We start from the raw sequence: 26,296 nt of genomic DNA, 5'->3' as shown, positions 1-26,296 counted from the left end.
AGTTGAAATTTCTCCGTTATTGCGTATTGAATGACTTCATGAAGGAATAAAGGATTCTTCTCAGGGAAGGGATTCAGAGCTGGAGGGAACAGCTTGGGAATAAGGCTTCAAAAACCTTCGTGTTCTCACTGCAGGCTGACATTTCTGGAAATGTCGACCCGATTTCCTGACACTGCATTCATTGTCTTCCTTTTGAACATCTTCTGTAAAACAGCCTCTAATTTATTGGATCCTTTCAGAGATGTGTTTTCTGCTTTCAAATTCGGCTCCCAGATTTCATTCTAGTTTCTTTGACGTTAAGTTGAGACCCAAGTCCTTATTTCTAAAATTTATTATCTAACATAAACACTCTCCACCCAACTGCAGGAGTAATTTATACCCTGGAGATGGAACAATCCCTTTAAGGAATAAATAGGATTCTCTTGTGTCTCACTTTTTTTATCATCACAAAGCCATAAATTCTCAAAATGCTTGCCCGTAACAGAAGGGAAAGCAAGCTTTGTGCTTAGAAATAACGAAGTTACTCCTGAAATTGAATTGGAATTTCCATCCTAAATGACACTTTTGCATGTCTTCAATTTTTTTTCCCCATCTGAAACTTCCTTTCTCATTGCTATGACCCTGGTCCCAAGGGGAGCGGAGAAGGGTTGCTGAAGTGTTTCTTCTTTAACCTGATAAGAACTGGCAGTTTATTCTGGGCGCAGCGTTGACAGAGAGGGGTGTGGAGGATATTTGCAATACAAAAATAGGTCTTATCAGTTTTAGCCTTTCTTTATTAATTATCATTATTTCATTAGGGCTCTCACTGAAGGCTTAGGATGTGTGAGGCAGGCATTACGCTCTGAGTGCTACACGGGTCATTTCATCCCTTCTCACATAAGTCCATTTCAAAGATGACAAAACTGAGGACTGAGAAGACAAACTTTGCTCAGCTCTCACATTTGGCTTAAGTGGTGGCATTAGGATTTTCCAATCCAGGCAGTCCAATCTCAAGCTCATGTTTTATAGACCAATTGTAAGTCTAAAGCACCAAAATTTAGGACGATGTTAAAGTGATGTTTATAGCCCTGATTTTTAATCAAATGTTTTTGCTTTTCTAAGATACTTGCCCCCCACAACCCAACTATATAGTTTTCAACAAATATCTAGAAAAACATATATAAGGGGAACATCAGCTAATTTAAATCAGTATTAAAAACACACTAATTTCTATAGAAAATTACTAAATTGCACATCTGAATATACAAATGCTTATGGATGTAGCCATAAAGAAAACAGCACTATTATAAAAAAGTCAAAATTAGCAAAAAACAAAGTCAAACACCTTCCCTTTAGAGAGAAAGTTATGCTTTGATTTTCTTCATTAAAAGGATGACATGCTCATTAAAGAAACTTTCAAACTAGAAAAAAAGGAAAGGAAAATCTCCCTCCAATCCCAGTGCGTTGGAAAACTGAGTCTTTTTTGTTTTCATAAACAGACATTTCTTTACATAGTCATGCAATTTTATAAGCTATAATTTTCTTACAAGATCATAAAAATAACCCCTTTTAATACTACAGGAGTTTCATAGTGAGACCTATATATGTGCGTGTATCATAGTCTCAAGTCTCTTCAAAACAGGTATACAACTGGCTGAGCCGATTTCCTTCCTTTAGCTTTTTTCAAAACTATCGGTTACCATAAGCGATGCTGTAATAATGTGTCTTCATGCGTAGAATTTTTTATGCCGGCCGGACTGGAGCCTTCTAGTGCATTCCAAGAAGTGAAACCAGTGGGTCAGAGTGTCTGAATGTTTTAACAGTACTTGATTCTTATTGCCAAATATCTTTCCAAAAGGGTTCTCACAATTCCTACTGCTGCCGGCACACACATTCACAATGCCCAGGGAACATTCTTCTAGAATGCTCTGTCTTGGGGACTCTCCCCTTCTCCCCAGAGCAACGTCCAACCTAGAAGCTACATTTCCCAAAAGCCTGAATGATCCCGAAGCCAGTTTTTATGACTCCTTTATGTTCCCTATCACTTTATTTTGTTTTTATTTTTCTTTTTTTGTCCAGGGGTGTGGGGGGGTAGGTAATTAGGTTTATTTATTTATTTTTAATGGAGGTACCGGGGATTGAACCCAGGACCTTGTGCACGCTGAGCACACACTCTACCACTGGGCTCTCCCCTCGCCTCCAAGTGTACATGTGAGTGGAGAACTTGACTGCCACTTATTATCAGCACGGAGACAGTGAGAGCTTGGTGACTTGCGGTGTCCACTTACTGTTCGCGCCCAGGCAAAGTCTCACCTGTAAAGCGGGGCTGATAACAGGCCCCGCCTCCGCTGGCTGCTGTTGGGATTGGAGGAGATCACACCTGCCGAGCACTTAACACAGAGCCTGGCACATGCCGAGCGCTCAGCGAAGGTCAGTCTCCATCACGGGCGCAGCATCTTACAGACAGGGTGATTTCTGTTAACTTCCAATCACAGATTCCAAATATGGGGACGATGCTCTGCATTTAAATTCTTACTGCACATAAATATGCACAAAGCTCAGTTCCAAGCCCTGCCCTGGGGAGTGCTCCGCTCCTCACACTGGTCCCACCCAAGGATTTAAAGGGTCCCAAATGTCGTGTGTGTGTGTGTGTGTGTGTGTGTGTGTGTGTGTGTACTTGCATGTGCATCATTTACTTTTTATATGTTAACATTTTAGAATTAAATTGTCCACAGGGAACACAAAGGGTGAATTCAAAGGGGCAGTTTGAAGCATCTGCTTTCAATAAGTGAAAATATTTAAATTTATAAATATTAAATTTCAATATTTAAGTATAAAATTTATCTCCTCAAAATAACGGGAGGATCAGCACTAATTTTCCCCTTACACACCTTCGAACGTTTTTAACTTTACAGCATGTACACATACGATCTACTAAAAATTAAGGTCTGGACTTAACTCTATACTTCATAGCAAAAAAATTATTACTTCTTTATTTTCTCAGTGTATGCAATAAAGTGCTAAAAATGATCAATTTTATAAAACTTAGCATTTGTATACTTATCTTTTAGGCAATTTGTGGTGAAATGAGACGGGACTTTGAGAAGCTTGATCTTCTCATAGAAAACGCTACTTTAAAGAAATTGCCTGCTAGTGTTTCAGGATTAAACTATTATTGTTCCTAAAGATAGAAAGGGGAAAAAATCGATTTCTGACAAAGTTTATAGAGAAACCGCCCTCAAATAAAATTTATAATTAGCTTTAACGATAGAGCTTCCCGAATACCGAACTCATTAAGCAGACATTTTCTCCAGGCTGAATACTTTCAATTAACAACTCCAAGGCAAAGCTGTAGCTGTTTCTCGTCTATCTGATGAGATTCCTGCCTTGGAAAGGAAGGTTGTGAGGCCAAGGCAGTGAAGGATCACTGGGACCACAAACCTTTGAGACTGTGAGCTCATTTACATGGGATGCAAATTCAGGGCTGGAAGCAAAAGAACGTGCGCTATATAAATAACCAGACTTCATTGCCAGATCTTCCCGCGGGAGTAAAAGACACTGCCCGCGGGGTTTCAGGCATTTTCAGACCACAGTTTGGTAGAAATAACCTCACTGCTGAAAATTTTTTCCAAGAGACGCTTGAAAATGTTGCCCCAAACCCACTCCAATTATCATTTAGAGCTCTGCTCTGTTCAAAACAGTGAACAAGCTTGCTGTTTAGAGGCTCATATTTATGTGATTGGATTGGATCTAAAAATAAGACGAAGGAGAGGATGGCTGGTGCCCTGAACCTCACCTGAGCCGTGAGCTCTCTTCCAATCAGCCCATTTTCCCTAAATTGTCAGATGTAATGCAGCCGTGCCTGCCACTGACCAAGGAGACGCCAAGAAGCCTTCATTGTTCCTTTATTTCCTGATGAAATGTGGTTCCTCAAAGCACACCTCATGTACCAAAACAGTCAGGACTCTGTACTGGAGGGGGATGCAAAGCTCTGAGACATTTTTAACATCCCACATGAGATTTCAAGGGAATTTCATGCCTGTGGCAGGCTGCTTTGGGCCCCCCGAGAAACCGTCAAGAGGCTGACTCCTCAGACATCAAGGGAAATTTGGCAGACAAGTTACAGGAGGCAGTGCAAGACACGGGTAGTGACTGATGGAATCTGAACTCGTGTTTTCAGGTCATTTCAAGTCAGGCCTGTCTTTCCTTTCTTCCTTCAGTGATTCGTTCTTCACTGACTCAAGGAGGGGTCTGGAGCAGTTACTCTGGGCCGGGCAGTACGTCAGGTGTGAACTTGGGCGGCGGGCGTTACTGCCAGAAGCCTGCTTTCTTCCTGCCCTCTGCTGGGATAGAGCCTTCCTCGGGGTGGTTGTGAGGAGTCCAGGAGGTCCATCTGTGCTTATTTTTCTGTTCAGGTGCGCAGGCAGACAAGCGCTTAATAAGCAGTTCAATGCACTTACGCATTCGAATGATAAGAAAGCCAGGACAGCGCGTGCGCACCGGCAGGGACCTGGTCTTGGTGTGAAATCCGGTTCCGTGACCAGCCCGCTGTGCGCAGATCACCTGATTGCTCTGAAAAAACGGCGATAATTATAGCACCTAGCCCACTTTTTTTTTTAAACATTTTTTATTGATTTATAATCATTTTACAATGTTGTGTCAAATTCCAGTGTAGAGCACGATTTTTCAATTATACATGAACATATATATATTCATTGTCACATTCCTTTCTCTGTGTGCTACCATAAGATCTTGTATATATTTCCCTGTGCTATACAGTATAATCTTGTTTATCTATTCTACAATTTTGAAATCCCGTCTATCTCTTCCCAACCCCCACCCCCTTGGCAACCACAAGTCTGTATTCTATGTCTATGAGTCTATTTCTGTTCTGTATTTATGCTTTGTTTGTTTGTTTTTAGATTCCACATATAAGCAATCTCATATGGTATTTTTCTCTTTCTGGCTTACTTCACTTAGAATGACATTCTCCAGGAGCACCCATGTTGCTGCAAATGGCATTATGTTGTCGGTTTTTATGGCTGAGTAGTATTCCATTGTATAAATATACCACATCTTCTTTACCAGTCATCTGTTGATGGACATTTAAGCTGTTTCCATGTCTTGGCTATTGTAAATAATGCTGCTATGACTAGACCACTTTATTGATGTGAGAATTAAATGAGACACTGCTTGTGTGTGTGTGTGTGTATAAATACACACACACGTGCATATAAGTGCACACACATAACACGTGTGTCTATGTATGTATATAAATACAGTTTAAAGTAGCACAGACACGTCAGTTTAATAACACAGATTCACCACCACTGTTGCTATTCTGATCTGATTTTGTATGACCAGCCCCTCTGGGGTCCTAGTCCGTCCAGGGACCCGCTCTGGCTGAAGGGCCCTCTGGGGAGGTGTCTTCAGGAAAGGTCATTCTCGATTACCAGTTGGATCACATCACTCCCAAGCTTCCACCGATCAATGAGCGACAGGAGCAAGGGTCTCAGGACGTGCTCCCCGCCACCCTGACCCACGCAGGCCCCGCCCACCCAGGCCGCTCACGCAGGAGCCCCTCTGCCCAGTGCCGCCCGAGCTCCTCTTCTCTGGGATGACTGCTATTTGTCCTGCAAACCACAGATGCACATCCCATAGGAAGCCTCGCCAGCCTCCTGTGTCCCCGCCCTGCCCCTGCCTCAGTCAGGGCTGGGTGTCCTCCTCAGAGCCCCCGCCGGCCGCTGTGCACTGCCCCGGCTCAGGTCCTCACCCTGGACTGCAGTCATTTGGCCTCTAGAGTGGTTGCCGCTTCCAGCCGAGGACCTGTGCACATGCAGGCAAGGGTGCCATCCATCGTTTTCTTCCCAGGGGCTGGCATACTTCTGGCCCAGAGTGTTTTGAAACAATGAAAGGCCAACTCGAGTGCTCTAAAAAGTAAGCCCTTCTAATTGCTTTACAACAATGATTTATTTTGAACCCACTATGGTATTTCCCTGCGCGGGCACTTTCAAACTCACCTGGCTGTACTCTGGAGTAGCTTTTATTCTCTACAGACCTACAACACTACCCTCAGAGGATGGAGATTTTGTCACCGCTGAGTATAAATAAACACCTGGTTTCAAAGTCAATTCCGCGAGATGAAAGAAAGCGGAATGAGGGACTTCAACGGCCCTGGGCACAGGTAAGTCCTTTATGAACTTTTTCTCAGGGAATCTGCATGGTAGCCCAGTAAAGGGGGTGTCATCAGGCTTATTTTACAGATTAGGAAACAGAGGCTCAAAAAGTTAAGCAGGTGAAGCTGAGTAACATTTCCAAGTCCAGCAAGATGGAAGACAGAAATTCTCGGCAAGCCAACTCAGGCTTGCACTTGTGAAATGATCCTGCCACTTGCCAGCGTGGCTACTTTGAAAGAAGCAACATTCATCTGTCTGTATAAAATACGGCATTGACAGTGTCGTGTACACATGCAGCGGGGGGCTTCTGAATTCAGCTGTTGAATTAAGGCAAAACATTGCATAGCACTGTCATATACCCCTATGCACCACGTGTACAGACACACATAATTTCAAGTCTGTACCCATAGACACAATGAAAAAGATTTATTGAACCATATGGGAGGGAAAGAAAGCCCAACTCAAACCTCTGCCAAGTGTGCAATGTTTGAAATGGTAAGGGAATTCCATTTACTTAGTGGATTTTTAAAAATTCCCCTGTATTGTGGGATAGCTCTCGTTCTCCACAGCAGATCTAGAATCCAAGGGCCAAAGGCCCCACATAGAGCAACTTAAAAACCTTTGTTGAATATAATGAAATGGTTCCAATCATCATGCTTTTATGGGACATTTAGTTCCATTTTCTGCCTGGCCTTTATCTCATCAATGTCCCCATGACTCAGGGTCTGGGGGGATTTGGGCAGGTCATCTACTGCACGCCAGTGGAGGAGCGACCATGGTAACTGATGAATGACGCTCGTGCCATGGATCGGTACAGAGCTCGCTCCTTCCAGCACCTTCAGAGAAGCCCAGCCAGCCCCCAGAGGCTACTCTGGTATGGGGTGACCTTCCTTAACAAATGGCGCACAGAGCTCACAGACCCAGATGGCAGAAGCTAGTCAGCGGCGGTGTGAACCAACGTGGGCCGTCGGGAAGCAGCCTCTGGGTTACGCTGAGCTCGCTCCCACCTCCTGCTGCTCCTACTGCTGCTGCTCCACGGTCGGCACTACTGCTGTTCCCGCTCCGGACGTTACACTTCCTCCTCCCCCCACCTCCACGTTCTACTTCTTCCTCTCTTTCTCCTCCTCCTCAGTTTTCTTTTTCATTTTGTTGTGTTTGTCCTTATTTGTGTCAAAACTATACGTGCAAACAACTCGGAGCATCAAGCCGTCCTGAACGCGTTGTGACAGTGTAGCCACAGTCCCTGTCACTTTCTCCCCCATTTCTCCCTCTCCACCCGTTCATCTTTCTCACGCTACAACTTTGGTGTTTAGCTCCTTTTCTTAAAATGATAGATGTATAGGACTCCTGCATGTTTCAATTTCTGGCTCTGTCTGTTGGCTTCCCACTATGGGAGAGGAGGGCGTGCTGCAGTAGGCAGAGGGTGGATATGAGCAGAGGAACGGGAGCACGGGGCAAATGGCGGGAAACCGTACATCATGTAACAACTGGTGTTCTTGGGCAGACAGAGAAAAGCAGGAACCTCTGGACTGGTAAGAAATCACACATTTTGGGGTGACAAGTGTCCTAGAGGCAGGCAAAGAAAGGTGGGAAAAGGCAGGAATCTCCAGTGTCTGAATGTAACCTTTTGCGCCTTATGCCCTCATCACAATAAAATTAGCCTTGCAGATTAGAAGCACCCATCACGCACTGATGCCATGACACTCCAGATCCAGACTAAATAAGGACAAAAATCCCTCCTCCCTTCAGGAAGGTAGAGCAGGGATGAAAATCAGGGAATATGACTCCAACCCCCTTCCTCCCCGATGAATATTCCACCCCTTCATTTTTTACACCCTCTGTAACCAACCTCCCAAGAACTTCAGTGCAGCCGCTCACCCGAGCCCGCCCGCTCTCCCCTTGAGGGTGGACTATCTGCCCCTTAATACATCCTCACTTTACTCCAGGTCTCATCTCTGAGTTCTTTCTCCATGAGACACGAACCTAAACGCTGGCAACATACGTACCAGTCTTTCCTTCTCCCTCTCCCCCGAGACACACTCACCTGCCCATCCCCTCATTTCCCCAAGGGGGTATTATTGCATTTTTGCTTAGGTCAGTTTTCAGGGTTTAGGTGATTAAGTATTGCTATGTAGAGACGATGCATGTAATAAACTACTAGACACAGCGTCCTGTCCAGCCCTTTTATTCCTTGGAGTTAAAAATCACCTTGTATTTATTGTTGAGTCTCCCCCCCCCAAACTTCTCATCAGTTCAACTTCACATTCTTACCAACTAATAAACAAATCTCTCAAGGTGTAATAGGGAAGGACAAATCTGACTCCATATGTTTCTTTTACTTAAACCTTTGTCTTCTACTGCTTTTGTTACAAGGTAATCACTAAAGGGATGTTGCCTATAAGCTTACATTATGCATAATGGCCCATCTCTGGGAACCCTGCCTCCCAGGTAATAAGCATTAAGCTAAAATACCTTTGTTTAGCTCACAGGAAAACACCCTGACCAGGCCCACCTGTGACTGACTGCAGGAAGGGAGGAATGAACACATCCCCTCTGGAGGCTGATGGGAACCAGGAAAATGTCTGACTTTACTCGCTCCCCTTTTTGTGTAAAAGATGTCTGAATGCTAACTCAGGCAAGATGGTTCTTTGGGACACTAGTCCACCATCTTCTCGGTCTGCTGGGTTTCCAAATAAGTCTCTATTCCTTGCCCCAACACCTTGTCTCTTGATTTATTGGCCTGGCGTGTGACAAGCAGCCTGATGCCTCAGGAATTCAATCAGCTCACCCTTCCTGGAGAAGTCTCTTCCAGAGTCTTTTGATCCAACTCCAGTTAGAACTGGTCATGGTCCCACCTTAGGCACAACTGACACCCTGAACCTCCCATCACCCTGGAGATTTCCTCTTCCTCTCTCGCTCCTCTGCCAGAGCTCCAGCTTTCCTATTCCACTTCTTCCTCCTTGATTTACTCTTTCATTTAGTGGAGGCCATCTCACTTTCTAATAGCTACTCAAGAAAAGGTATATGAGAGGTACCTTGTTTAAGACCTTGAACTTGTGAAAGCATGCATCTCACATTTGATGGATTAGCCTGTCTCCGCTGCCTTCTAACGTATGATAATCCAGAACTGTTCTGATTCCTCAGCCTTTGTGTCCTGCTGTTCTTCTGTGGAAGCTTATCAGATCTGAAGTGTTCTCTTGGTCTGGTTTTGGTTTGGATGTGTGCCTGTTTCTAGTCGTTACCCTGCATCCTGGGCAGAGCCTTCACCTTGGAAGTTCATGTATTTCAGGCCTGGGAGATTTTCCTTACTTCACTGATGCTTTCTTCTCCCGTGTTTTCTCACTCCTTTCTCTCCTTTTTCCTTTCTTTCTTTTTCTTTCTTCCTTCCTCCTTCCCTTTCCTTTCCTTCCTTCCCCCTTCTCTCTCTGATGTTGAATTCACCGTACTGGTCCTCTAATTTTTCTTCTATTTTCTATTTGCCTTTTTATTCTCCTGTATAAGGGATATCCTCAACTTTATCTTCCATAACATCTGTTGAATTGTTCATTTTTCCTTTCATATTTTTTAATTTATAAGGCCTCTGATTTGATGTTTGTTCTCTGAATTTTAAGTAAACATAGTATTTCTTATTTTACAATTGCCAAAATCTCTTTATCCCTCTGAAAATGCTGATCACGGTTGACTCTGTCAAACCTGGCAGAGTCTCTGTTTATTCCAAGCTTTTTTTTTTCTTTCTCCATTTGACTGTGCAGCTCTCGCTGTCCATGTTAGAAGGTTTCTCTGGATGCCTGACGAGCTTTGGTGGGTACTTACCCTAGTTGGGAGCTTACAGCAAACGAGCAGGGCTTGCTGAGTGTGAACTACACTCCAAGGGTCTTGGGGAACCTCAGATGTCACAATCTCTTTCCTCCCGGCTCAGCCACACCCCTACAGAAATCATTCCAGTCTCCAGACTGGAGGAGGAAGGCCCGGAGAGGCCGTTTCCGGAGCCCAGCTGGAGTAGGGAGGGCGTGTTACTTCAGCACCTGGTATACATGTGTCTAGTCGGCCTTGCTCTTTTCAGTCCCGTATCCCAACTCAAGAGGCTTGCTGTCCTTCAGTCCAGATGCTCTCTTCAGGGGACAAACATTCTGTCTTCTGCTTGGAGGAGGAAGGGACAGCCCTCCAGTCACTCAGGATGGGCCAGCAGATCTGTTCTCCAGACTTCTTAAAAGGTTTTCAAACAATACACCTCATTTTAGCCTCTTTTTTTACCCCCTCTTCCTCCTTCCACAAATGTTGATGGCTGTCAATTCCTGAGCCTTTGGGGGATCCTCCAGTGTATGCCAGCCCTTGGTTCTCCCTAGTGATGACTTAAAATCCAGTTTCTGGTGTCCTAAGCCATTTACTACTCTGCCTCTTCTCTCTAATCTCCCCTCCCCCATCATGTTTTGCTATAGCCTCCTCTTTACTTTTCCCCATCCTTGTGAATTTACCATTTTTCAAACATTCCTTACTGTTATTTTATGGAGATTTTAGAAGGAAGGGAATGTAAGTGTGTGTGTGTGTGTGTGTGTGTGTGTGTGTGTGTGTGTGCACACGCGTATGCTTAATCTGCCATCTTTACCTAGAAGTTCTAGTCCCTGTCTCTCCCAAGTCTTCCAAAACCGTGTAAGTCAGAAGAAGACCGGCTAGACCCAGCGCACAACCACGAGTGAACAAATTACAAGTCATTCACACCAACCCCCTCCTCTGGGGTCCGTGAGAAGACCTCATTAACAGCACCACTGCTTTCTGAAGCCTCTCGCTGGCCCCCTGACTCTGCAGTCAAACTCACCTTGCTCACCTGGCTGGCTGTGGTGGTGCGGTGCTCAGAGAAGGAGAAGCCAAGGCCCCGAGGAGGCAGCAGAAACTCAGAGCCTGAACCCGAAGCCCAGAGCCAGCTCTGAAGCTTCCCAAGAGGAAGAAATCCTCCAGGGTGCACAGCACTGATTTCAAAGTATGGAAAAGAAGAGGGTAGAATCCTTCACATTCCCAACTAACGCCACTGTGACCTTTCAGCCTGAGACTGGAGGGTCAGGACACTCCAGCCTCCCTCAGACACACTGGAATGGAAAAGTGAAGGGCAACCACCAGCCACGTCGCTAAGCAGGGGGTGGGTGGGGGTACCAAGAGAGGTGCGGACACAGGCAGTGGGAGTATTCCGCTTGCTGCAGGTAACAGGGGAGTATGCTGTCCGGAGAGAATGTAAAAGCAATAATAAAGTTGTTCTCCACGCACGGCCGCTTCTAAAGAATGTCAGTGAGAAAATACTCTCCCCAGCAGACTCCTGCTGCTCCCTGCGCCCAACGCGCCCCTGTCCCCAGGCATCCCGCCAGCAGCCGGTTACCTGTGGATGATGTGGTGCCTCTGCAGGTACTCCAGCGCCAGGGCCAGCTCGCAGATGTAGAGCTTCACGGCCCCCTCCGTGAAGTGCACATTCTGCTGCAGGTGGTAGCGCAGGTCCCCTCCCAGCAGCAGGTCCACCACCATGAACATGTCCTCCTCGTCCTGGAAGGAGTACCTAGGGGCACCGAGGGGCAGGGGAAGTTAGGGATGGAGATGGCTCCAGTGTCTGCAAGACAAATGCCCCCAGACCAATGCCCCCACTTTACAGAAGAGCAAACTGAGGCTCAGAGAGAGGCGATGATGCTGCCCAAGTCACAGTGGTCCTCAGGCTCTGGCTGACAAGTGGCATTTTAATCAAAACTAGACTCCAACATATTACTTTGTTTTTAGTACTTAGTTTAATTCGATGTTGCCAGAACTTCAGCACCTCGTCCCCTCAAGCTGCAGCCCCTCCTTAGTGACGCCCCTGTTCTCCACATGCGGGGCTTGCTTCCCTTCAAGGCAGCAATGTTCTGGCAAGACACACCCAGGCTTTATGCGTACTAGCTATTTCTACTCACACTGCTTCCTGGAACCTGGCCAGAGCCCAAGCCCTGTGGAGAGGCCATGAGAAGGAAAACCAAGGCGCTCTGCTCAACAGCCCCAGCTGAGCGCCCAGGGACAGCCAGCACCAACCGGCAGCCGTGACAGCGAGCCATGCTGGGAACCAGGATATTCCGCTGCAGCCCCAGCTGACATCACGCAGAGCAGAACAACTGCCCCACTGAGCCCAGTCCACCCGCAGAACATAAGATAATTAAATGGTGGTGTTTTGAGCCACTAAGTTTTGGGGTGTTTTTCCCCCAAAGTAATAGCAAATGCACCTGAGGCTTTTAAGGGCAGAAGAGCCAACCTATAAACTCTGAGAATGATGTTAAACAACTGTAAACCAGAACCGCAGCACCACAAAGTGCTGTCACATTCCACACAGAGCCACGGAACACAAGAAGGGCGTCACGGAAGCTCAGATCTGTGTCCCGGATCCTGGACTGTCAGACCTGGGCCAGGCGGGCCACTCCCCTCACTTGGCAGACGAGGGAAGAAGGAACTCAGTGGGTCAGTGTCAGGGAGGGACAGGCACCTGGAGCCCCGGCTCTCACAGTGCTCTTAGGACGACACACCGCTGGGATGCGGCTGTGGTGTGCACGCGCTGTGTTTCCCTGACGGCCCCGGGGAGGGAACCTGACTGGGCCACAGGAGAGGTGACAGACCATGTGCTCACAGGATGAGGAATTCCAGGGGTGGAAGGAACCTCAAGTGCCATCTAGTCTCGTCAGCCCTGTTATTACAGATACTGGGATCCAGAGAGAGAGGAAATGGCCGCCGCAAAGTCACAGTCCTGGTACATCTCAGCCACCGTTTCTATGTGTTCAGAATCAAGGCACGGGGGAGGGGGGCGGTTTATTGTGACCCTGAACTGTCAATTGACCAGATGTGTTCAGAGCACCTGTTCTGTGACACACTGGGCTGTGTGCTGGGGACACTGGGACAAAGCAATTGTCCTCCCTCTGAAGGAGTACACAGTCCCAAGAGAGGAAGGCAACATGCACTGGTCACGCAAGGGCACACGTGCTGTAGGCATCTGTACGGAACGCAGTGGGGTGTGTGGAGGGAGGAACTCAGCTCTCCAGCAAGAGAAGGGCGTGGAAAGGTCTCTGCAGACGAGCGGCACACTGGGTCTGGAACACACAGGGACTGTGAATCAGACAGAGGATGGTGTGAAGCTTCTGGTGCTTGAAGTCCAGGACTATAGGGTCTTGGGGACAGCATCTCTCATCTCCCATTTTGAGCATCTTAGCCAATGACGATCCAAAGGTGGTGACCCAGACTGGCTTCTCCCCTCCTGTCTCAGCCTCACTTCAGGGGTGGAGGAGTGTCTACCTGCTCAGGCAGGAACGAGGTGCTGCAGGGGCTCGTGGGGTTGTCCAGGGTCACCTGGAGGGCACCCGCTGGACTTTATGTCTGTTTCAGGGCAAGTGTATGCTGAGTCTGCCACGTGATCACTGCTTCAAGTGACGCATCCCAGGAGTGGCTGGATGCCAACGAAGCTTGCCCAATGTCGGCTCACAGGCTGGCGGTACTGGCCTTTCCAAACAGGGTTGTTCCTGGTGGGTCCGTCTGAGTGATGCTTCTGGGCCCACAGAATGCCAGAGAGAATCAAACAAGGAAGTTCCTGACACACTAGAGCCTGGAGCAGGAGACCAAGGGCCTCCACAGCTGATAGCGTGAGCACCACGCTTCAAACCCTTCTTTCAACATGGTCATAGCCATCTGCGTTGGTTAATCTTTACTCTTTCATGGAAATTTTAGAATAAATGTATTTGGTGTCTTAAAAAACTCTGCTTTGACTTTTGTTTGGAATTATGTTGAATTTACAAGTGACAGAGAATTAGTATTTTTATAATGCTGAGCTCTTCCAGCCTTTCCATGAACATGAAATATCTGCTTGTCCTGGTCTTTTTATGTTTGTCATTATAGTTTTATAATTTTCTCCTTAAAGGCCTGGCATGCATGCATTTTTATTCTGATATTGTAACATAGATTCTATTGCTATGGTGAAGGTAATCTTTAAAGGAAGCTGTACTAAATGGTCCTTGCTTGGGGAGAAGCGCGCTCCAGAACTGCTTATGTTTGACTTAAATCCAGCAACTTGGCAGATCTCTTAGTTATTAGTTCAGATAACTTTTCCACCGATGCTCTGGGCTTGCTTATCATACGAAGATGATTGTATCTTCTACAAAAAACTGCTGTGTTTACATTCTTCCCATCCTTATGCCTCTTATTTCTTTTTCTTGTTTTATTGTACTATCCAGGGCCTCCAGTAAAGCATTCATTATAAGAGGTGGTGATGGGAATTTTAAATCTTGTTCTGGAATGTAATAAACTTTCTCCATTAAATAAATAGTTTGCTGTAGATATTTGGTGGGTATCATTTATTCAGTTAAGAAAACTGCTTTCTACTTTTGCACAGCAGAGGAAATCAACAAATCGAAAAAACAACCTGCTGAATAGAAGAAAATATTTGCAAATGATATGACTGGTAAGGGATTAATATCCAACAAATACAAATAGCTCATACAGCTCAACATCAAAAAAACAAATTACCCAATTATAAAATGAGCAGAATTGAATAGACATTTTTTCTCAAGAGGAAAAGCAGATGGCCGACAGGCACATGAAAAGATGCTCAACATCACTAATCATCAGGGGAATGCAAATCAGAACTACAATGAGGTACCACCTCACACCTGTCAGAATGGATGTCATCAAAAAGAACACAAAAACAAACATTGGCGAGGACGTGGGGAAAGGGAACCCTTGTACACTGTTGGGAATGTGAATCGGTGCAAACTAAAACTAAAAATAGGACTACCATATGACCCAGAAATTCCACTCCTGGGTACATATCCAAAAAACAAAGCAAGGCAAAACAAAAAACAAAAACACTAATTTGAAAAGATACATGCACCCCAATGTTCATAGCAGCATTATTCACAATAGCTAAGATACGGAAGCAACCTAAGTGTCCATTAACAGATGAATGGATAAAGATGTAGTGAATATACACAATGGAATATTACTCAGCAGTAAAAAAGAAAATCTGCCATTTGCAGCAAATAGGGGGACTTGGCATTGAGCTAAGTGAGATGAGTCAGACAGAGAAAGATAAACACTGTATGACATCACTGATATGTGGAATCTAAAAAATACAACAAACTAGTGAATATAACAAAAAAGACACAGACTCACAGATAGAACAAACCAATGGTTACCAGTGGAGAGAGGGAAGGGGAGGGGCAATGTGGGGGTGGGGGAGGGGGAGGCACCAACTATTGGGTGTAAGATAGAATCAAGGATACATTGTGCAACACGGAGAATAGAGCCAATATTTTGTAATAACATCATAAATGGAAGTTAACCTTTAAAAACTGTATAAAAATTTTAAAAATTTAAAAAAGGAAAGTTGCTTTCTAGACTAAGAATTTTTATCAAGAGTGGGTACAGAGTTTTTTTGTTTTTTAAATATTAAACCGTCTTGACGTTTCCAGACAAAACCCCTCCTGGTAGATAATATGTATCATGTACAATAAACATACATATATTTCTACTGGATTCAGGTTGACAAATTTCATTTAGGATTTTTGCATCTAATGTTCCAAGCGACACTAGCGCATATTTTCCTACCTACCACTGTCCTCACCCCGTTCTGGTGTCCTGGCAATGCTGACTTTGTATGATGAAGCGGGTTTTTTGGGTTGATTTCAAGAAGAGTGGCCGAGAGGCGTCACTTGCTTGTAGAAAGTCTGGTCTCAAAACGCTCTCCGTCCTCCCGTTTCTGATTCATTTTGGATTCTCCCTCCTCATTTCAGGTGGCCCTGTTGGAGCCGCCTGATGATTCCTGCTCCTCCTTCTCCACAAGGAGATGAGAAAGTGACCAGGACGTGCAGGCACCTCCCCTGGCCACTGGTGTTGGTTCACCAGGACCCCTGGGGCTGTTCCCAGAATCAGTGTGTAGATGCTGAAAGTAAAATCTCTTCCTCTGGGTGCGCCAGGCTAGAGGCTGCAACTAAGGGCTGTCTAGACCCTGCTGCCCAACGTGAAGATAAGACGCATCTGGAGAGTGAAGATGCAGGAAGTCAAGCAGGGCTGAGAGCTCAGAACACAGAGAGGCGCTGCCGGAGTGAGGGCTCCAGTCTGGGCAGAAGGGTGCTCCGTCCCTGAACTGCATGGGCAATGACTGTATTTTTTGATGGAAACTACTTAACATTGTATTTCCGTCCCTTGGAACTGAAACAGTCATCCGATACATCTTTCCACACATTTGCTCCTGGAGACAAGGATTCAGATGCTCAAAAATAAATGACAGGAATCAGTTATAATAGGCCACCTACAGATGCTCAATTTGTGCTCTAACAGTTGATGGACTATTGAAATGTTATGTTAATAACCAGTGAGTTCTGCACCCTCCATGCGCAGCTCAATATTCCATTAGAACACTTTGGAGGAGAATACGAATCTTCAGGCGAGAAAGCTGCAGACCAGGATGAATTCTAAAGAGGAAATCCAAAATGCAAAGAGAACCACAATGTAAACAATAACTTGGGTTATGGCTTTTTTTTCTTTTTTTTGGCTACAGATCTGTTTTCGCCCTGGGCCGTGGACTCTACACTCCCAAGGAGACTCAATGTTATCGTTGGAGAACAGAGAAGGACCCTGCACGTATCCGTCTGTGGTTGGGGCCGCTCCACAGCTCTGTGCCATTGTTCTTCTTGCTTCTTCTTGGACTGGAATTGTAACTATGTTCTCATGATAATGCGGCAAATTGTCAGGGGAAAGATGGAGATCATGAATGAGCAACCTACACTCAACTGCAGTAACACTGATCATGGAGAAATCTGGGTAATTAGGCTCAACGTGCAGGACCAAAGAAGGACCGGAGCTGGGGAGGCACCACTGCTGGCCTGGATGTTGAAATAGGCCACCATGCAGAACTCAATGTCTGTTACGTTTTTTAAAAAGATGTATTAATTTCCTACCTTATTCCAAAAAGGTTTAAAAATGACTTGCAAAATATATATAACACACTACAATCAAAAACAAGTAAGCCACAGATCAAGTCAAAGAATAAAAAAGGTATTCAGGAAAGTGGATGCAGGTAAAAACACCCCAATTCAGGCCCAAAGAACTTGCCTGCTTGCCTGACGTCGGCCATCAAGGTGTCTCTAATCTTTCCAGCAACCAGAGCAAAGTGAGAGACACAATCAGCTTTAGGATTCAAGGGTCAATGTGAAAAAAACAAATCAATTGTTCATTTTTATGTTTAATATGTTTCTTGCTGACGTAGAAGCCAGAGGGAAATCTCTCCCACGGGATTCTTTAGAGATGGCATTCTGCAACGTGAACAATGAGCCAGAGGAAATAGCTCTGAATAGAGTCATGCGTTTAACAGGGGATTTTTGTATGATGTTCCCGAAAGCAGACAGAATGCATCAAAGTCCAACTCCAGAAAAGCGGTGCTTCATGGGGCAACAGCTAAGTGGTCTGGACATCATGTTCCCAGACGAACTTTCTTAATAAAAGGATAAATTTAGAGAACGCTGGCGAATGCCCTCAGGGGCGACGTCAGAAATGCAGTTAGTCGCACGTGCACACACCAAGGAGCACCCTGTTGGCTTCCCGCGCACCCAGCCCAGTGCCAGAAGCTGGAATCCAGGGGGAGAAGTTGCCCCACACAGTTCAAGGGAGTTTGGGACAATCATAAGGGCTGGAGTTTGATGTCCTGTGCCATGACAAGTGGCCCGGACGATCCACTCCTGAAGATCCTCTTTTGCCCCGGGCCCCGGACCCTACATCCCCAAGGAGACTCTGTTGTCACTTTCTTACCCCTACCTGCTCACCCATGATGTCCCTAGTCCCACCTCTACCCTGGGCCATCATCCCCTTCTTGGATTAGAGCAGTGGTTTCCAACCAGGGGCAACTTTGCTTCCATAGGGACATTTGACCATGTCTGGAGACATTCTGGTTGTTATAACTGGGTGGGGGCGATTCCTGCTGGCACATAGTGGGCAGAGGACGGGGGCGCTACTAAATATCCGGCAGTGGTCAGGACGCTCCACCACAAAGAATGATCTGGCTCAGGTGTCCACGGTGCTGAGGCTGAGCAACGCCGGAGTAGTGGGTGCTCCTGCTCCTAGGAGCCTTCCCCAGCTCTGGAGTACTGAGCTGGGTGACCCTCTTTTTGTTCCTTTGCGCCCTATAGCAGTTATCACCGATGTGGGGCCCACCGCATGCCAGGCACTGCTCTGCGTGCTTTGTGTATGTAACTCGTTTCAGCCTCCCAGCGGCCCGCCGCGGTAGGCGTTACCATGACCTGCCTTTGATCGATGTGGACACTGAGGTTCCGTGAGGCGACAGAACAGCTCCCAGGTAACAAGACAGCCCAACTCCGGAATCTAGAATTCCCGCACGAGGCTCTGGGAAGCACTTCCTCATGGCACAAGGGACCCTCTCTCTCCTGCTCTCTTCTCTCTGCCAGGCAGCCAACGGTCGGCCACAGGGACCCGGCTTGTTGAGTTTTGTCCCCCCTGCATTTAGCACAGACCCACTCAGGAATGAAGGGGTCACAGACACCCAAAATACCCCGTCTGTGTCGGTCTGTCAATCTGCAGGGCTGAAGGGTGGAGGAGGGGAAGGTAGCACACAGAGGGAGACGGGAGGTGAGGGTTGACGGGGAGCGAAGCCCTGCGTCGGTACCGGGTCCGCATGCTGTTCATGCTACTGCTTCCAGGAGCTTCCTTTGTCTCTGCCCTCTTGTCACAAAGACCGTGCTCTCCCATTAGCTGACGGTGCCTCTGGTAGACTCTCTCCACAGCTGTCTCACTCCCGCGCAGGAAGCAGGTGTGACCTATGTGACGAGCACGGGGAAGGAGTTGTGAGTGTGCTCAGCTCGGCCCCTCTGCTGTCCCTCCGGGCTTCCGGATCTGCTTTGCCTCTTGCCAAGCCAGGGGCCAGATTGTAGAGTGGGGTCCTGCGGGTGTCCCCTATTTCCTTGGGGGTGATTCCACTTCAAAGCTGAAGTGTTAGCAAGCCCTTCTGGATGCAGAACTAAAGCCAAGTCTATATATAAACGTATGGAATATATTATATACTACTCAGCCACAACGTGAATGAAATAATGCTGCTTGCAGCAACACGGCTGGACCCAGAGGTTACCACGCTAAGTGAAGTCAGTCACACAAAGAAAGATAAGTATCACATAACATCACTGGAATGTGGAATCTAAAAAACTGATTCAAATGTACTTATTTACAAACTAGAAACAGACCCACAGACACAGAAAACAAACTTTTGGTTACTGGGGGTGAGAGGGAGTCGGGGGTGAAGGGAGAAATTAGGAGTTTGGGGTTAATATACACACACTACTACATATAAAGTAGATAAACTACAAGCACCGACTGTATAGCACAGGGAACTATACTCAGTATCTTGTAATAACCTATAATGGATAAGAATCTGAAGAAAACATAAATATAATGTATACACGTCACTGAATCAGCATGCTGCACACCAGAAACTAGCACACCGTTATAAATCAACTATCCTTCAATAAAAATTTTTTTCAGAAATACATAAAAGCTGTATTTATGCTTGATAAGCTTTCCAGTAATAATATAAAAATGTGCTTCCACAGCAAAGAACTAAAGCCAAGGTCGTCAGTAACTGTGCCAGCAACAAAACTGACACTCTGACCTCCATGACCCCCACGTCTGTCTCTCAACTGGTTCCAAACTCACGTAGGAAAAAGACGTGCCATTTGGAGACCCCCACCGCGGGCCCTCCAGGCGTATCCCTGGGAGGGGGACTTAAAGGACACCGAGGCCAAGAGAGGCTGACTTGTCTCCAGTCACCAGGTCAGGTCCCTCCTCCCACAGTGCGTCACGTCCTCTGACACCAGCCTCGGGAGGCGCACACTACAGGGCAGCCACGTTACCCAGGCGTGAAAACGCAGGTGAGCACACAGGAGAGAGGTGGTGTGTACGTGGGGAAACATCCGAGTGAGGACACAGCACTCAGTGCCCCCTCGCTTCACCTCACCTTGCCCAGCGCCTGGACCCTGGAGACCTTCAACCAGCTGCATGCTGTTAATGGCGGGGGAGGCTTGGAAAGCAAAGGGACCTTCTGCAGGAAACCCCAGACCTTTCTTAGTCTTCCTGCACTGCGATGCCACTTGACCATTTAAAACATATGCCTTTCTCCACTTCTTAAGACAAAGGAGCCAAGTGCCCAGAGATGACTCTGTGGGACAGTCATTCTGGAAGCCCTTGCGGCAGGACAAGCCACATGTCTGATTCGTCTCCCTGAGTCCTTACTGTGTCCACCCACAGGGACAAGGAGCCAAGCATCTCCTGAGACCATTTCCTGTCCAATTCGATCTCTGATGGGGAGCAGACAGAGAGTGGTCCCCTCACCATGCTCACTTCCAGTGATTCTCAGAGACTTAACACCCAGCAAGAGAGGAGCTAAAAACACTCTCTTAGGCTATGGAAATCCAAGAATGGGCTGCCGAGCCTTCCATCAGCTCACAGCAGACAAATAAAAAGGAATTTATCAAACTTGAATTGTGCTTCATACATATGCCTTTAACAACATGCACAACAATAAGCCAGGTTTTTTATTATTATTATTCGATTTGAGCTACAAGAGTCTTCAAGCCATTCCAACATGCTGACCCTCGGTGCTCTGGCTCTGTCTCTGTCTCTGCCCAGGAAGTCAAATGTGGCTGGTTGGCTTCCATCTGCCTCCCACAAGCCAAGTACCAGGAAGGGGAGACTCTCACATGCCATCCAGCTCTCCAGGAGGTTTAGGGCAGGAGAAATCACAGGATGATGCAAAGGCAAGATGCAAGTCCACGTCCCTCCCCATCTGCCAGCTACACAGCAGGTTCTGCAGACTCTTAAGTGCCACCCCTCTGCAGAAATGCTGAGCACTGTTCTTGTGGCTTGTTTCATTTAATTTATAAATTAAATTTACGCTTGCTTCTGCATACCTCTAAAGGTTTTGCAGTGTCTAACTAATGAAGACAGATGGAAGCGACGGAGAGGAGAAACGCGGAACAAGGGAGAGGTGAATGTTTTGTTCATGTGGACAAGCTGATTGCGAGCACGGAGCAGTAGCTCCGACCTTCTGTGCAGGGCAGAGAAGGCTGTACTTGTGACAGATACTGGCCTGCAGTTTCCTTTCATTGCACTGTCTTTAATCTGCCTTTGGTATCAGGGTAACACAAGTGTCATAGAATGAACTGGGAAGTGTTCACTTCTCATCTGTTTCCTGAAAGAGACTATTGAGAATTGGTGTTAATTTTTAAAATATCTGTTAGAACTTTCTAGTGAAACTATCTAGACACAGAATTTCATTTTTCTGGAGTTCTAACTTTGAATTCAATTTACATAAGTTACAGGATTATTTAAGTTAATTTTTTCTTGGTTAGGTTTTGGTAGTTTCTAGATTTTGAGGAATTGGTCCCTTTCTTCTAAGCTATCAAACTTATGAGTATAAAGTTGTTCAGATAATAATTCCCATATTATCCTTTTAAGGCTGCATAATCTGTAGTGATAGCCTCTGTTTCACTCCTGATTTTCATAGTTTCATAGTGTGTTCTCTCAGTTTATATCTGTCAGCCTTGTAAGAGTATTATCCATTTTTTTTTTTTTTTGGAAGAACCAGCTTGTAGTTCCATTGATGTTTTTTCTACTGCTCTCCCATTTTCAGTTTCATTGATTCTACTCTATTTCTTTCTACTAGCTTTGAACCAGTTTATTTTTCTCATTTTTCAGTTTTTTGAGATCAAAACTAGATTAATTTGAGACATTTCCCCTTTTCTAATGTAAGCATCTGGAGCTATAAATTTCCCTCTCATCACAGCTTTAGCTGAATTTGAACCTACACATTTTGATATGCTGTATTTCCATTTTCATTCATGTGTATGCATTTTATTTCTTTTGAGGCTTATTCTTTAACCCAAGGATTATTAGAAGTTTGTTTAATTTCCAAGTACTTGAAGATTTTCCTGTTCTTCTGTTACTGAATCCTAGTTGGGTTCCATTATGGCCAGAGCGCAGACTGTCACGATTTCATTTTTTTCAAGTTTGTTGAGGTTTGCTTTATGAACCAGGAATTGATATATTTTTGTGAATGTTCCATGGACACTTGAAAAAAAAAAAGAAGTTCTTTCTGCTGTTATTTGGTGAAATGTTCTTTAAATGGCAATTGGGTAGTTCAGTTCTTTTATATCCCTGCTGACTTTCTGTCCAGAACTTCTATCAACTGCTAGTAAGTCCCCAACTATAACTGTGGATTTTTTTATTTCTTCTTTCAGTGCTATCGATTTTTATTTCATTTATTTTGAAACGGCAGTGATTGAATCATGTATGACATATTATTTGAATCATTTTAATACAGTATCCTATATCATATCATCATGTATACATTTTATTTAATATTTACAAAGTTTATCTATCTCTTACTGAGTCTCATCATGGTTGTTTTTACTTTTCCCTTGTTGTAAGTCATGCTGCAGAGACTCTCCAGATATTTCTTCTTGTGCTCACATGTGCAGGATGGTTTATTAAACAAGTATTCACTGAGCACCAGCCATGTGTCAGACTCTGGTCTAGGGGCTTCAGTTACATAAGTAAACAACAGAAACTGTGTTCCTGCCTCTGTGGGATTATCTAAAGTGAACTCTGCAACTAGCACAGTGGGCCGCACATAGGAGGGGTTAAGGCATGCTGATCATAAGAATGAGAAGCTACATGAATAAAGCTCACCTGCTGATGTTAAACATACTGAGTGATTAACTTGTATCACATCCTTACTCTTACAATACTTGCAACAACTCCAGGGGAGTACACAATTATACCTATTTTGCTAAGGCCTAAACAGGCACCTAGAGAGCTTAGCTAACTTAAAGTCATGGTTCTGCGCCAGTTGTACATCCATGTGGAGAAAGATGAATTCTCACTAATACTGCATATCACACACACCTATCAATTTCAGATGGATTATAGATCTCAATGTGTAAAGTAAAACCATGAAGCCTCTAGAAAAAAATAAAGGCAAAGATTTTCATGACTTTGGTGGAGACAATTTCTAAAAAGTATATTAAAAGCACTAATCATAAGAATGCATTGCTAAATTGTATTTTATTAAAATTAAGAACTTCAGTTCTCAAAAATACACAGAATAAAAATGGGGTTATAATGTTAACAACTGGATCTATGTTTAAAGCATATGCAATTCTTCATAATATTTTTGCAATTTTTGTAACTTTGAAATTATATCAAAATAAAAATTGCCAGCAGACACACACACACACACACACACACACACACACACACACACAAATGAGACTGCTTTAACTTAAAATTTTAATTATTACCCTCAGGGCAACAAGTAAGAAATTAACTCAAAGATATAATAAAAGAAGTAACAAGGACATTAAAAGAGTATGCTAGAAAGTATTGGTTTTACACAAATGATGGAGGTAATGGAGGAATAGAGGGGAAAAAACATAAGACATTTAGAAAAAAAATAGCAAACTGGTACATGTAAATACTATCTTATCAGTAATTATATTAATGCAAACAGACTAAACAATACAATTAAAGGGCAGAGATTGGCAGCATGGATTTTTTTAAAAAACGATCCAATGACATGCTGTTGACAAGAGACAAATTTTAGATTCAAAGAAATAATTAGGCTTAAAGTAAAATAATGGTAAAAGTTTAAACATACAAACAGTAATCAAAAGAGAGTTGTAGTGACTATACTGTACCAAAATAGACTTTAAGATTAAAATTGTTTCTAGAAACAAAGAAATATATTTTATAATGATAAAACTGTCAATCATTCAGGAATATATATATATATATATATATATATATATATATATATATATATATATATATATAAATATGTATACACATATGTGTATATATAACATTACAGATATATATGTACCTAAAAACAGAGCCCCAAAACACATGAATCAAAAACTGACAGAACTGAAGAGAAAAATAAGCAAGCTGACAGTAATAGTTGGAGACTACAACACTCCGCATTCAACAGTGGATGCAAAGACTAGGAAAAAGATAAAGGAATAGAAGACTTGAATTACTTTACACAGCAGAAAACCAAAACAAGCAAGCAAGCAAACAAAAACACTAACATCTATAGAAAACCCCAAATAATAATAGCAAAATACACATTCTTCTGACATAAACATGAAACGTCTGCCAGGATAGACCATATGTTAGACCACAAAACAAGTCTCAACAAGCTTAAAATGACTGAAATCATGTAAACTATGTTCCCTGATGACAAAGAAATAAAGTAAGGTCTCAATAATAGGAGGAAATTTTGAAACTTCATCAATATGTGGAAATTAAATAACACAATTCTAAACAGCCAGTGGGTCAATGAAAAAAATCCCGAAGGAAATTATTTTTAAATTTATAAAAATAAAACATTTTGAGGTGAATGAAAACAAAGCTGCAACGTATAAAAAGTGGATAAAGCTCAAGTAGTGCTTAGCTATAAACACTTGTATTTAAAGAGAAGAAAGATCTCAAATCAACAGCCAAACCTCTACTTTAAGAAAACAGAAAAAGAAGAGTGAAATAAACACTAAGCAAGCAGGAGGGGAAAAAATCATTTAAACATTTAGAAATAAATTTAACAAAATAAGTACAAGACTTTTACACTGACTATTACAAAACATCATTGAAAGAAATTAAACAAGACACAAATAAATGGAAATGTTCATGGATCAAAAGACTAAATACCAAGAAAACAATACTCCTCAAGTTCATCTGGAAATTCAGCACAATCCCTATCAATAGTCCAGCTGCAGGTTTTGCAGAAATTGCAAACATACTAAAATTTACATGTGAATGCAAGAAACACATAATAAGCAAAACAATCTTTCCAAAGAACAAAGTTAAGGGATTTACCCTAACATTTTCAAACTTATTATAAAGCTACAGTAACCAAGACAGCACAGTACTGGCACGAGAGACACATAGATCAATGTAAGATAATTGAAACTCCAGAGGAAAAAACCCTTTACATTTATGATCAATTGATTTTGATAAGAATGCTAAGATAACGCAATAGGGGGAAAAATAGTCTCTTCAATAAATGATGCTGGAACAATTGAATATCCACACGCAAAAGAATGAAACAACCCTTACCACACACAAAAATTAACTCAAAATAGGTCACAGACCTAAGTGTAAAGATAAAACTTTAAAACTCAGAAAAAGCCACAGGTATAGATCTTCATGATCTGATCACTGGATTAGGCAAAGATTGCTTAGATATGACACCAAAAGCACAAGTAACAACAACAACAACAAAATAGATAAATTGGATGTTATCAAAAGTAAAAGCTTCTGTGCCTTGAAGCATACCATCAAAAAACTGAAAAGACAACCCACAGAATGAAAATTATTTGCAAATCATGTATCTTATTAAGCACATTTATTCAGAATAGAGAACTCTTACAATTCAACAATAAAAAGACAACTCAGTTTAAAAATGGGCAAAATATCTGAACAGCCATTTCTCCAAAGAAGATATAAAGATGGCCAACAAGTACATGAAATGATGGTATTAGTAGTCATGAGGGACATTTAAATCAAAATCACAAGAAGATACAGTTCCACACTCTTTAGAATGGTTACAAAGAAAAAGATGGATAATAGGACACATTGACAAGGAGATGGAGAACCTTCATACGTTGCTGCTGGGAATGCAAATGGTGTTGCCACTGGGAATAACAGTCTGGCAATTCTTCAAAATATTAAACATAGAGTTACTGCATGACCCAACGCTTACACTCCTGGATATGTGCCCAGACAACTGAAAACATAGGTCCATCCACACAGAAACCTGTACACAAATGCTCAGAGTAGCATTATTCAACATAGGCAAAAATGGAAAAAAACCAAATGTCCATCAATGGATGAACGGATAAATAAAATGTAGTCAATCTACATAATGGAAGGCGAATCAGTCATAAAAAGGAATGAAGTATTGACCCATGTCACACTATGGATGAACCCTCAAGTATTAGGCTAAATGAAAGAAGTCGGTCACCAAGGCCACATATTGTGTGGGTTCCATTTTTATGGAATAGGCAAGTCCATAGAGATAAAAAGCAGATTAGTGGTTT

The 26,296-nt window shown here is 43.9% G+C and overlaps 1 protein-coding gene across 3 annotated transcripts in view; it reads right to left on the bottom strand.

The window, feature by feature from the left end:
- STK32B (serine/threonine kinase 32B) overlaps positions 1 to 26,296 on the bottom strand; it is a 307,925-nt gene that overhangs the window by 107,160 nt on the left and 174,469 nt on the right. For all 3 annotated transcript variants that reach the window (XM_010975336.3, XM_031437500.2, XM_031437504.2), the window contains one exon: positions 11,524 to 11,697. In XM_010975336.3, coding sequence (XP_010973638.2) covers positions 11,524 to 11,697 — 174 coding nt within the window. The remainder of the gene's footprint in view (positions 1 to 11,523; positions 11,698 to 26,296) is intronic.

The sequence above is a fragment of the Camelus dromedarius genome, chromosome 1, assembly GCF_036321535.1.
Source record: "Camelus dromedarius isolate mCamDro1 chromosome 1, mCamDro1.pat, whole genome shotgun sequence".
Taxonomy (NCBI): Eukaryota; Metazoa; Chordata; class Mammalia; order Artiodactyla; family Camelidae; genus Camelus; species Camelus dromedarius.
This window is presented reverse-complemented; position numbering and strand designations above follow the sequence as displayed.